Source organism: Dendrobates tinctorius, unplaced genomic scaffold, assembly GCF_039654945.1.
Source record: "Dendrobates tinctorius isolate UK_male_01 unplaced genomic scaffold, ASM3965494v1 ptg000250l, whole genome shotgun sequence".
Taxonomy (NCBI): Eukaryota; Metazoa; Chordata; class Amphibia; order Anura; family Dendrobatidae; genus Dendrobates; species Dendrobates tinctorius.
The window spans coordinates 43478904-43493779 of NW_027361917.1; the positions used below are offsets into that span (position 1 = coordinate 43478904).

At 45.8% G+C, this 14876-nt stretch overlaps 1 protein-coding gene across 2 annotated transcripts in view; it reads right to left on the reverse strand.

The window, feature by feature from the left end:
* The window catches only part of MTHFD1L (methylenetetrahydrofolate dehydrogenase (NADP+ dependent) 1 like), a 346407-nt gene that overhangs the window by 297088 nt on the left and 34443 nt on the right, over positions 1-14876 (reverse strand). For both annotated transcript variants that reach the window (XM_073557652.1, XM_073557653.1), the window contains exons 7-8: positions 13542-13681; positions 460-553 (exon numbers count right to left, since the gene is read on the reverse strand). In XM_073557652.1, the coding sequence (XP_073413753.1) occupies positions 460-553; positions 13542-13681 (234 nt within the window). The remainder of the gene's footprint in view (positions 1-459; positions 554-13541; positions 13682-14876) is intronic.

The following is a 14876-nucleotide window of genomic DNA, read 5'->3' on the forward strand; positions in this document are numbered from 1 at the left end:
TGCAGGAGATATATATCCAAGGATGAGAGTGGTGGCCCCGGTCCAAATCTTGCACTGGGACCCATCTGACTCTAGTTAAGCCACATGCGAGACCCGACTAGTCTAATAACGTCCCCAGGCTGGCTTCTCCTTGCCATCTTTTGCCTGCAGACTGCTCTTTGAAGGGAAACCAATGCTGGAAATCAACAGTAAGAAAGGCAGGACATGCAAAGCTATAGAGCGGAGCAGTACACCGAGCCTCTTGGCCATGCCTGGGGAGCACCAAGCACCCCTCTTAGTCTGTTTGAACATTACTGTTTTAATTGCTGCTGCCATTCTGCAGAAACTGAAGGTGTAATTTTTATAGAGGTTAGACCCCCTACAATCCTATATTCTCAGTTTATACCGTCAGTTTGGGCTGACAGGCTCTCTACAAATGGCCGGGAGGACAGTAAAAATAAGATCCATAGTGCCACCCACCTGAGAAGATAACAATGGCTCCTGGCTTTATCCAGCTGACTGGAACCTGCTGAGGTTTAGCACTTCCAATAACAACGATTTCAGCAGCACTCAGCTAAAAGGGAAAAATAAATAATTATATAATATATTAGAATTCAGACATGTGAACTAGCACAAACTCTCATAGGTAGGAGAGCCATCAGTGGAAAAACACAGATAGCACTTATAGGAGAAGAAACGACGGTTGTTAACTCCTTTTTTGGGTGGGTTTATAGAAAGAAACTTGCTGGGAAGCAGGCCTGCCCTCACCTTCCTGCCGTAGCCTTCACTGCAGCCCTCACTTGAGGTTTTGGGAAGGTTCATTACTTTGTTCAGTGCAAGGAAAACTGAGGAAGAAGGCCTTAGAGAAAGTTATTAAGGATTGCTAGAATCCAGGTGGTGCCATTAGAGGGGTCACACAGCCTTCACGTGGTTTGTCGTAGACCACCAGTATAGTCAGGGTAACCAATGCCTAGATAGTGTTCAGAGTAGCGGGGATGTGAGAGGTTTTACATTTATTTTGTACATCATCCATACAGAACAGGAGAAGCTCTGTGTGTCCCGGACTGCACTGACCCCATATTGCTGACTACTATGCAGTCAATCTTCCACAAAAATGTATGGGGAGCTACTACCTACAGCCATCTACAAAGATGCAGCCACATTTTAGATCTCACCATCAAATCAAAAGCCGGCCACACTGAACTAGTGGGTAAGAGTTACCACCATCATTAATCCATTACTAAAAAGTATTATACAAGGAGGAGGACCATCAACAAATCGTGAGGAAAAAAAATGGATGAATTTTCCTCATCTTTTTATACAATATACTTCTACTATGTAATTTGTATTAAAAGATAAGACTTAATGAATAGAAAAGAAGTTCCGATCACAAAGCACGGATTTCCTTTCTCTTGTTTTGATTCTATGTTGTGACCACTATCCAAAATGGAGGCAGCTAAATAAAGTTATGTTGAGCAGCAGAAGGAGATGGACATGACTGGTTGGCCACACTGCTGCTACAGCTGGAAAAGTATTTAATAGGAGCTGTAAGGGTGTGTGCACACGCTGCGGATTTTTGCTAAATCCGCAGGTCAAAGGACATGCGGTTTATCTGCGGATTAGCCTGCTGTTTTCCCCTGTGGTTTGACACCTCCACAGCCCTGTCCCGGCTCAGTCAGCGCTCCCCGTCACCAACCGCGCTATCCCCCCTCTCCCCTGCAGCTTCCCGGCCTAAATTTAGCTCCCGGCTTCTACTGCGGCCTACTACAGCGCTAGGCCACGGCCCCTGCAGGCCGACCAATCACACGTGCTGCAGCTCCGCTCTAGCTCCACCAACTCTGGCCGAACAATCTGCGCAGCTCTCTCTCCTGGTCCCGGCGTCACCGTGCGTGGTGCAAGGAGAGCGGGAGAGCGGAGCCGTGGAGGAAGAGAGCGGGAGAGCGGAGCCGTGGAGGAAGAGAGCGGGGCTGTGGAGGAAGAGAGCGGGGCTGTGGAGGAAGAGAGCGGGGCTGTGGAGGAAGAGAGCGGGGCTGTGAAGGAAGAGAGCGGGGCTGTGAAGGAAGAGAGCGTGATGGCGGGTGGAGAGCGGGGCTGAGGAAGGACAGAGCGTGACGGCGGGTGGAGAACAGGGCTGAGGAAGGACAGAGCGTGATGGCGGGTGGAGAACGGGGCTCTTAAGGAAGAGAGCGGGACCCACAGTTAGGTACTATGCCAAAGCAGCGCCGGGCTCTTCAGCTACTGTACTGTACACCGCAGCAAAAACTGCTGCGGACCTGCAGGGCCAAAACCACTGTGGATCCACAGCAGAATCCGCAGCGTGTGCACACACCCTTATATGTGTTTCAGATTTGTACTGCACCCACTCATTTTGGGAAAATAGACTACACATGGTAGAATAATCTATTTACCTGGTAGTATATTTCAACTTTTTTTCTTAGAGATAGAGAGATATATATATATATATATATGTTCAGTACGCAATTGAAACATGTAATACGGCTACTATTGCGTACTACCACAGCAGGGAACGACTACTTTTCCAGCAGCAGCAGTTTGGTCAACCAGAACCGTCCATCTCCTACTCCACAATACATTTGCAGATGAAGATTTCCTTCTAACTGTAGCAGCTATATACTATGGGCATACAATGGGGTTGTGACATTCACAACCTGATCCGGTGAGCGCCCCATCACCTCTCCCCCATACTGTCTCATCCTATCATACTGTGTGCCTGTCTCAGTTTTTTTTCTCAAACATAGCTAGGTTTCACTTTTGCCTCAATGAAAATGGTAAATTTGTGTACAAATCTGTAGTCTGTGCATAGGCGCACTGGCTCATTGAGACCAGCCAAGTCAGTGCTGAAAAAACAGCAGGGGCAGGACAGGAAAAAAAGAACAAAGTTAGTTCCAAGGGATTCTGCTGCCTCCATGTGGCGCTATGAAGAAACTACACCTCTGCAAGATGACATCCAATGCATGAAAAAAAAAAGTAGTCTTCTAGGTCAGGGTTCCCCAACTCCAGTCCTCAAGGCCCACCAACAGGTCATGTTTTCAGGATTTCCTTAGTGTTGCTCAGGTGATAATTGCATCACCTGTACAATACAAGGGAAAACCTGAAAACATGACCTGTTGGTGGGCCTTGAGGACTGGAGTTGGGGAACCCTGGGTTCTAGTTGATGGACTTCAACAGGCTGGTCAGTATGCTTAATTTAAGGGGATGGTTTTCCTAAAGAGGTTTTTTTAAGTGGTGAGGTTTCACTATAAACACTTTTTAGACAAGGGTTGAACAAGTAAACAAGTAAAGTCTACCCTAAGGCCCACGGGATCCCTCTCCATATATTACAGAGCAGTATACATTACTTACAGCTTTGGACCCCAAAATCCCAAACTGCAAAATGCAGCTGATCAATCCATAAAGCGGTTTATCCAGCCTTTTAAAGCCTTTTTTATCCCTTTGGGCTCATTCACACTACTGTATATTTGGTCCATTTGCTGTCTGTGGAAAAACGGACAACACCTGGAGCAATGTTATTTAATGGGGCAGCGCAGATGAGAATGTTTTTCCCTGATCAAATCTGCATGTCAAAAAAAGGAAACAAATGATAGCAAGAACTAGTTTCTTCAGCCAATCAGGTGAGACTCGCCCTTTCAAGTCTATGGGTGCATGAGGTAAAAAAAAAAAAAAAAAAAAAAAAACACACACACACACAAGAAAGGCCACCATACAGAGACACCGTATTTGATTTTTACGGATACATCGCAATTCTGTAACATATAAATGGTCTTGTAAATGGATAATACCTGCTGCTGTAAAAATGAAAAAATCATCCTATTTTTCAGGATGAAACTCTGGATGTTTTTTAGAAGCTTGTGTGAAGCTACCCTCAGGAGAAGCCATCAATATCAGACCAGTAGTCACACAACCCTCAGGAGAAGCCATCAATATCAGACCAGTAGACTGTAGTCACACAACCCTCAGGAGAAGCCATCAATATCAGACAGGTAGTCACACTACCCTCAGGAGAAGCCATCAATATCAGACCAGTAGTCACACAACCCTCAGGAGAAGCCATCAATATCAGACCAGTAGTCACACAACCCTCAGGAGAAGCCATCAATATCAGACCAGTAATCAATATCAGACCAGTAGTCACACTACCCTCAGGAGAAGCCATCAATATCAGACAGGTAGTCACACTACCCTCAGGAGAAGCCATCAATATCAGACAGGTAGTCACACAACCCTCAGGAGAAGCCATCAATATCAGACAGGTAGTCACACTACCCTCAGGAGAAGCCATCAATATCAGACCAGTAGTCACACAACCCTCAGGAGAAGCCATCAATATCAGACCAGTAGTCACACAACCCTCAGGAGAAGCCATCAATATCAGACCAGTAATCAATATCAGACCAGTAGTCACACTACCCTCAGGAGAAGCCATCAATATCAGACAGGTAGTCACACTACCCTCAGGAGAAGCCATCAATATCAGACAGGTAGTCACACTACCCTCAGGAGAAGCCATCAATATCAGACCAGTAGTCACACAACCCTCAGGAGAAGCCATCAATATCAGACCAGTAATCAATATCAGACCAGTAGTCACACTACCCTCAGGAGAAGCCATCAATATCAGACCAGTAATCAATATCAGACCAGTAGTCACACTACCCTCAGGAGAAGCCATCAATTTCAGACCACTAGACTGTAGTCACACTACCCTCAGGAGAAGCCATCAATATCAGACAGGTAGTCACACAACCCTCAGGAAAAACCATCAATATCAGACAGGTAGTCACACTACCCTCAGGAGAAGCCATCAATATCAGACCAGTAGTCACACTACCCTCAGGAGAAGCCATCAATATCAGACCAGTAGTCGCACTACTCTCAGGAGAAGCCATCAATATCAGACAGGTAGTCACAACACTCAGGAGAAGCCATCAATATCAGACCAGTAGTCACACTACCCTCAGGAGAAGCCATCAATATCAGACCAGTAGACTGTAGTCACACTACCCTCAGGAGAAGCCATCAATATCAGACCAGTAGACTGTAGTCACACTACCCTCAGGAGAAGCCATCAATATCAGACAGGTAGTCACACTATCCTCAGGAGAAGCCATCAATATCAGACCAGTAGTCACACTACCCTCAGGAGAAGTCATCAATATCAGACCAGTAATCAATATCAGACCAGTAGTCACACAACCCTCAGGAGAAGCCATCAATATCAGACCAGTAATCAATATCAGACCAGTAGTCACACTACCCTCAGGAGAAGCCATCAATATCAGACAGGTAGTCACACAACCCTCAGGAGAAGCCATCAATATCAGACAGGTAGTCACACTACCCTCAGGAGAAGCCATCAATATCAGACAGGTAGTCACACTACCCTCAGGAGAAGCCATCAATATCAGACAGGTAGTCACACAACCCTCAGGAGAAGCCATCAATATCAGACAGGTAGTCACACTACCCTCAGGAGAAGCCATCAATATCAGACCAGTAGTCACACAACCCTCAGGAGAAACCATCAATATCAGACCAGTAATCAATATCAGACCAGTAGTCACACTACCCTCAGGAGAAGCCATCAATATCAGACAGGTAGTCACACAACCCTCAGGAGAAGCCATCAATATCAGACCAGTAATCAATATCAGACCAGTAGTCACACTACCCTCAGGAGAAGCCATCAATATCAGACAGGTAGTCACACTACCCTCAGGAGAAGCCATCAATATCAGACCAGTAGTCACACAACCCTCAGGAGAAGCCATCAATATCAGACAGGTAGTCACACTACCCTCAGGAGAAGCCATCAATATCAGACCAGTAGTCACACAACCCTCAGGAGAAGCCATCAATATCAGACCAGTAATCAATATCAGACCAGTAGTCACACTACCCTCAGGAGAAGCCATCAATATCAGACCAGTAATCAATATCAGACCAGTAGTCACACTACCCTCAGGAGAAGCCATCAATATCGGACAGGTAGTCACACTACCCTCAGGAGAAGCCATCAATTTCAGACCACTAGACTGTAGTCACACTACCCTCAGGAGAAGCCGTCAATATCAGACAGGTAGTCACACTACCCTCAGGAGAAGCCATCAATATCAGACCAGTAGTCACACTACCCTCAGGAGAAGCCATCAATATCAGACAGGTAGTCACACTACTCTCAGGAGAAGCCATCAATATCAGACAGGTAGTCACACTACTCTCAGGAGAAGCCATCAATATCAGACCAGTCGACTGTAGTCACACTACCCTCAGGAGAAGCCATCAATATCAGACCAGTAGTCACACTACCCTCAGGAGAAGCCATCAATATCAGACAGGTAGTCACAACACTCAGGAGAAGCCATCAATATCAGACCAGTAGTCACACAACCCTCAGGAGAAGCCATCAATATCAGACCAGTCGACTGTAGTCACACTACCCTCAGGAGAAGCCATCAATATCAGACCAGTAGACTGTAGTCACACTACCCTCAGGAGAAGCCATCAATATCAGACAGGTAGTCACACTATCCTCAGGAGAAGCCATCAATATCAGACCAGTAGTCACACTACCCTCAGGAGAAGCCATCAATATCAGACCAGTAATCAATATCAGACCAGTAGTCACACTACCCTCAGGAGAAGTCATCAATATCAGACCAGTAATCAATATCAGACCAGTAGTCACACAACCCTCAGGAGAAGCCATCAATATCAGACCAGTAATCAATATCAGACCAGTAGTCACACTACCCTCAGGAGAAGCCATCAATATCAGACAGGTAGTCACACAACCCTCAGGAGAAGCCATCAATATCAGACCATTAATCAATATCAGACCAGTAGTCACACTACCCTCAGGAGAAGCCATCAATATCAGACAGGTAGTCACACTACCCTCAGGAGAAGCCATCAATATCAGACAGGTAGTCACACTACCCTCAGGAGAAGCCATCAATATCAGACCAGTAGTCACACAACCCTCAGGAGAAGCCATCAATATCAGACAGGTAGTCACACTACCCTCAGGAGAAGCCATCAATATCAGACCAGTAGTCACACAACCCTCAGGAGAAGCCATCAATATCAGACCAGTAATCAATATCAGACCAGTAGTCACACTACCCTCAGGAGAAGCCATCAATATCGGACAGGTAGTCACACTACCCTCAGGAGAAGCCATCAGTTTCAGACCAGTAGTCACACAACCCTCAGGAGAAGCCATCAATATCAGACCAGTAATCAATATCAGACCAGTAGTCACACTACCCTCAGGAGAAGCCATCAATATCAGACCAGTAGTCACACAACCCTCAGGAGAAGCCATCAATATCAGACCAGTAATCAATATCAGACCAGTAGTCACACTACCCTCAGGAGAAGCCATCAATATCAGACAGGTAGTCACACTACCCTCAGGAGAAGCCATCAATATCAGACAGGTAGTCATACTACCCTCAGGAGAAGCCATCAATATCAGACCAGTAGTCACACAACCCTCAGGAGAAGCCATCAATATCAGACCAGTAATCAATATCAGACCAGTAGTCACACTACCCTCAGGAGAAGCCATCAATATCAGACAGGTAGTCACACTATCCTCAGGAGAAGCCATCAATATCAGACCAGTAGTCACACAACCCTCAGGAGAAGCCATCAATATCAGACCAGTAGACTGTAGTCACACAACCCTCAGGAGAAGCCATCAATATCAGACCAGTAGACTGTAGTCACACTACCCTCAGGAGAAGCCATCAATATCAGACCAGTAGTCACACTACCCTCAGGAGAAGCCATCAATATCAGACCAGTAGTCACACTATCCTCAGGAGAAGCCATCAATATCAGACCAGTAGTCACACTATCCTCAGGAGAAGCCATCAATATCAGACCAGTAGTCACACTATCCTCAGGAGAAGCCATCAATATCAGACCAGTAGTCACACTGCCCTCAGGAGAAGCCATCAATATCAGACCAGTAGACTGTAGTCACACTACCCTCAGGAGAAGCCATCAATATCAGACCAGTAGTCACACTACCCTCAGGAGAAGCCATCAATATCAGACCAGTAGTCACACTACCCTCAGGAGAAGCCATCAATATCAGACAGGTAGTCACACAACCCTCAGGAAAAACCATCAATATCAGACAGGTAGTCACACTACCCTCAGGAGAAGCCATCAATATCAGACAGGTAGTCACACTATCCTCAGGAGAAGCCATCAATATCAGACCAGTAGTCACACTACCCTCAGGAGAAGCCATCAATATCAGACCAGTAATCAATATCAGACCAGTAGTCACACTACCCTCAGGAGAAGTCATCAATATCAGACCAGTAATCAATATCAGACCAGTAGTCACACAACCCTCAGGAGAAGCCATCAATATCAGACCAGTAATCAATATCAGACCAGTAGTCACACTACCCTCAGGAGAAGCCATCAATATCAGACAGGTAGTCACACTACCCTCAGGAGAAGCCATCACTATCAGACAGGTAGTCACACAACCCTCAGGAGAAGCCATCAATATCAGACCATTAATCAATATCAGACCAGTAGTCACACTACCCTCAGGAGAAGCCATCAATATCAGACAGGTAGTCACACTACCCTCAGGAGAAGCCATCAATATCAGACAGGTAGTCACACTACCCTCAGGAGAAGCCATCAATATCAGACAGGTAGTCCACACTACCCTCAGGAGAAGCCATCAATATCAGACCAGTAGTCACACAACCCTCAGGAGAAGCCATCAATATCAGACAGGTAGTCACACTACCCTCAGGAGAAGCCATCAATATCAGACCAGTAGTCACACAACCCTCAGGAGAAGCCATCAATATCAGACCAGTAGTCACACTACCCTCAGGAGAAGCCATCAATATCGGACAGGTAGTCACACTACCCTCAGGAGAAGCCATCAGTTTCAGACCAGTAGTCACACAACCCTCAGGAGAAGCCATCAATATCAGACCAGTAATCAATATCAGACCAGTAGTCACACTACCCTCAGGAGAAGCCATCAATATCAGACCAGTAGTCACACAACCCTCAGGAGAAGCCATCAATATCAGACCAGTAGTCACACTATCCTCAGGAGAAGCCATCAATATCAGACCAGTAGTCACACTACCCTCAGGAGAAGCCATCAATATCAGACCAGTAGTCACACAACCCTCAGGAGAAGCCATCAATATCAGACCAGTAGTCACACTATCCTCAGGAGAAGCCATCAATATCAGACCAGTAGTCACACTACCCTCAGGAGAAGCCATCAATATCAGACCAGTAGTCACACTACCCTCAGGAGAAGCCATCAATATCAGACCAGTAGTCACACTACCCTCAGGAGAAGCCATCAATATCAGACCAGTAGTCACACAACCCTCAGGAGAAGCCATCAATATCAGACCAGTAGTCACACTATCCTCAGGAGAAGCCATCAATATCAGACCAGTAGTCACACAACCCTCAGGAGAAGCCATCAATATCAGACCAGTCGACTGTAGTCACACTACCCTCAGGAGAAGCCATCAATATCAGACCAGTAGACTGTAGTCACACTACCCTCAGGAGAAGCCATCAATATCAGACAGGTAGTCACACTATCCTCAGGAGAAGCCATCAATATCAGACCAGTAGTCACACTACCCTCAGGAGAAGCCATCAATATCAGACCAGTAATCAATATCAGACCAGTAGTCACACTACCCTCAGGAGAAGTCATCAATATCAGACCAGTAATCAATATCAGACCAGTAGTCACACAACCCTCAGGAGAAGCCATCAATATCAGACCAGTAATCAATATCAGACCAGTAGTCACACTACCCTCAGGAGAAGCCATCAATATCAGACAGGTAGTCACACTACCCTCAGGAGAAGCCATCAATATCAGACAGGTAGTCACACAACCCTCAGGAGAAGCCATCAATATCAGACCATTAATCAATATCAGACCAGTAGTCACACTACCCTCAGGAGAAGCCATCAATATCAGACAGGTAGTCACACTACCCTCAGGAGAAGCCATCAATATCAGACAGGTAGTCACACTACCCTCAGGAGAAGCCATCAATATCAGACAGGTAGTCCACACTACCCTCAGGAGAAGCCATCAATATCAGACCAGTAGTCACACAACCCTCAGGAGAAGCCATCAATATCAGACAGGTAGTCACACTACCCTCAGGAGAAGCCATCAATATCAGACCAGTAGTCACACAACCCTCAGGAGAAGCCATCAATATCAGACCAGTAATCAATATCAGACCAGTAGTCACACTACCCTCAGGAGAAGCCATCAATATCGGACAGGTAGTCACACTACCCTCAGGAGAAGCCATCAGTTTCAGACCAGTAGTCACACAACCCTCAGGAGAAGCCATCAATATCAGACCAGTAATCAATATCAGACCAGTAGTCACACTACCCTCAGGAGAAGCCATCAATATCAGACCAGTAGTCACACAACCCTCAGGAGAAGCCATCAATATCAGACCAGTAATCAATATCAGACCAGTAGTCACACTACCCTCAGGAGAAGCCATCAATATCAGACAGGTAGTCACACTACCCTCAGGAGAAGCCATCAATATCAGACAGGTAGTCACACTACCCTCAGGAGAAGCCATCAATATCAGACCAGTAGTCACACAACCCTCAGGAGAAGCCATCAATATCAGACCAGTAATCAATATCAGACCAGTAGTCACACAACCCTCAGGAGAAGCCATCAATATCAGACCAGTAATCAATATCAGACCAGTAGTCACACTACCCTCAGGAGAAGCCATCAATATCAGACAGGTAGTCACACTATCCTCAGGAGAAGCCATCAATATCAGACCAGTAGTCACACTACCCTCAGGAGAAGCCATCAATATCAGACCAGTAATCAATATCAGACCAGTAGTCACACTACCCTCAGGAGAAGTCATCAATATCAGACCAGTAATCAATATCAGACCAGTAGTCACACAACCCTCAGGAGAAGCCATCAATATCAGACCAGTAATCAATATCAGACCAGTAGTCACACTACCCTCAGGAGAAGCCATCAATATCAGACAGGTAGTCACACTACCCTCAGGAGAAGCCATCAATATCAGACAGGTAGTCACACAACCCTCAGGAGAAGCCATCAATATCAGACCATTAATCAATATCAGACCAGTAGTCACACTACCCTCAGGAGAAGCCATCAATATCAGACAGGTAGTCACACTACCCTCAGGAGAAGCCATCAATATCAGACAGGTAGTCACACTACCCGCAGGAGAAGCCATCAATATCAGACAGGTAGTCCACACTACCCTCAGGAGAAGCCATCAATATCAGACCAGTAGTCACACAACCCTCAGGAGAAGCCATCAATATCAGACAGGTAGTCACACTACCCTCAGGAGAAGCCATCAATATCAGACCAGTAGTCACACAACCCTCAGGAGAAGCCATCAATATCAGACCAGTAATCAATATCAGACCAGTAGTCACACTACCCTCAGGAGAAGCCATCAATATCGGACAGGTAGTCACACTACCCTCAGGAGAAGCCATCAGTTTCAGACCAGTAGTCACACAACCCTCAGGAGAAGCCATCAATATCAGACCAGTAATCAATATCAGACCAGTAGTCACACTACCCTCAGGAGAAGCCATCAATATCAGACCAGTAGTCACACAACCCTCAGGAGAAGCCATCAATATCAGACCAGTAATCAATATCAGACCAGTAGTCACACTACCCTCAGGAGAAGCCATCAATATCAGACAGGTAGTCACACTACCCTCAGGAGAAGCCATCAATATCAGACAGGTAGTCACACTACCCTCAGGAGAAGCCATCAATATCAGACCAGTAGTCACACAACCCTCAGGAGAAGCCATCAATATCAGACAGGTAGTCACACTACCCTCAGGAGAAGCCATCAATATCAGACAGGTAGTCACACTACCCTCAGGAGAAGCCATCAATATCAGACCAGTAGACTGTAGTCACACAACCCTCAGGAGAAGCCATCAATATCAGACCAGTAGGCTGTAGTCACACTACCCTCAGGAGAAGCCATCAATATCAGACCAGTAGTCACACTATCCTCAGGAGAAGCCATCAATATCAGACCAGTAGTCACACTATCCTCAGGAGAAGCCATCAATATCAGACCAGTAGTCACACTACCCTCAGGAGAAGCCATCAATATCAGACCAGTAGTCACACTATCCTCAGGAGAAGCCATCAATATCAGACCAGTAGTCACACTATCCTCAGGAGAAGCCATCAATATCAGACAGGTAGTCACACTACCCTCAGGAGAAGCCATCAATATCAGACCAGTAGTCACACAACCCTCAGGAGAAGCCATCAATATCAGACCAGTAATCAATATCAGACCAGTAGTCACACTACCCTCAGGAGAAGCCATCAATATCAGACAGGTAGTCACACTATCCTCAGGAGAAGCCATCAATATCAGACCAGTAGTCACACAACCCTCAGGAGAAGCCATCAATATCAGACAGGTAGTCACACTACCCTCAGGAGAAGCCATCAATATCAGACCAGTAGTCACACAACCCTCAGGAGAAGCCATCAATATCAGACCAGTAATCAATATCAGACCAGTAGTCACACTACCCTCAGGAGAAGCCATCAATATCAGACCAGTAGTCACACAACCCTCAGGAGAAGCCATCAATATCAGACCAGTAATCAATATCAGACCAGTAGTCACACTACCCTCAGGAGAAGCCATCAATATCAGACAGGTAGTCACACTACCCTCAGGAGAAGCCATCAATATCAGACAGGTAGTCACACTACCCTCAGGAGAAGCCATCAATATCAGACCAGTAGACTGTAGTCACACTATCCTCAGGAGAAGCCATCAATATCAGACCAGTAGTCACACTACCCTCAGGAGAAGCCATCAATATCAGACCAGTAGTCACACTACCCTCAGGAGAAGCCATCAATATCAGACCAGTAGTCACACTATCCTCAGGAGAAGCCATCAATATCAGACCAGTAGTCACACTATCCTCAGGAGAAGCCATCAATATCAGACCAGTAGTCACACTATCCTCAGGAGAAGCCATCAATATCAGACCAGTAGTCACACTGCCCTCAGGAGAAGCCATCAATATCAGACCAGTAGATCCGATTATTGGCAATCTCCCTATTTAAACAGCTGATAGGAGTAGGGTCAGATAGTTGACCACTCACCAAATACTTCCAGCCATAAATTTTCATAGGCCAGATAGCCGGTTTCACACTATACATAAATATGGCACATAATTAGTTTGTGCCATAAACGTGATTAATGGAAATACTGTAGACCTGTAGCAACTTCCGACAATCCCAAGAGCAATGCTTGTAATATGAAGTGGATATACGTGAACAGCTGACCCCGCTAATATTTTCTGGGGTGTTTCAGTGAACCGTGTTGCACCTATGTGAAACCCCTCCATAGAGTGTTGGCTTTTGTATCAGGAATGGTGAATGAAGGAAACTGTGTGCTGCCGTTCTCCATCTCTACCTTGTTCTGCAGCTGCCGGGACTGCCAGGAGCTGACCAAGGACACGGCACCTTTCTTCTGGAGCAGACACTGCAGGGGGGCCTCCAGGGAACCATCTGCTCCAACAATTAGCACATTTTTCCCCTCTAATGAATTCTGAGCTACAACATAAAAACAGAACAGTCACAGGCGAGTACAATGTTACACAGACCGCAAAGCCATGGCCGCATGGGAATGAGAGCATCACAGCTACATCATAATGAACAGATATGGGGGTTACAGCGTTAAGAATATAAAAAGGATCTAGAAAGGTGATACATGTTCTTTGTGCATTTTAAAACATTAACTCTTAACTCATTATCTCTTATCTCATTTATAACATTGACTCTAAACCCTACTTTGTCCGGGCTTGGGGAACTAGACTGCAGTCACATAGCTGCATGTCCGCAGTGTCGGACTGGGGTGCCAAGGGCCCACCCGTAGCCAACTCCAGGACCCCACTTTTCAGCTACATGTAAATATGACATTGTCCTTAATCACAAATATATGCAACAATGAACCGGATAGACTGATAAATGAATAAGATGCCGCCTTTGGCTGACCATAGTCACTCAAGTATATTGTGCAAACTGCTCATATAAGAGGGTGGTGGCCCACTCCTGCTCAGGGACCCGCCGGAGGATTCTACAGTTCTCCTGTGGGCTAGTCCAAGCCTGCATGTTCACACATAGCGCTAGATACCAAGTGGGCGGGGGAAATGCATCGAAACATATCAAACGAAACAGATAAATGTTTGATATCAATATAGTATTGGTATCCAGTAATAAGTACAGATATGCAGCAGATTCAGCCCTAATCAAAGTTATAAGAGTTACAATAACTAAATATAGGACTGTAATTGAGTCATTCTACATGTTGGCCGTATCCTGCGATTCATGAATGAACGCTGCAATAATTTAGGAATATTGCAACAAATTAGAAACACTGCGGTGGTTCTGCTCCTGTTGGGAACACTGCTGTTCAATACATTGCTGAATAAACTTGCATAAAGCTCTGAAATTGTAACATTTTAATATATGTCCAATAAAGATGTATTTTAGCCATTTAGTCCACTTAAAGCAACACATCAGCATTTTTGTTTTTTATTTTTCAGCGCTGAAGTGGAGATATAAATGCAAGTGACCTGCCCAAGTCAAACTCTGTCTCTGACGTCTTCCCCGTTTTTCGGCACCATCTTGTGACAGTAACTTCTGACTGGCCGAAAGTCAGAATCTACGTCACACGGTCTCAGTGCAGGTCTATGAGAGCCTGAATGAGGCTGGAATGAGGCTCTCAGACCATGGGCGTACCCACCGT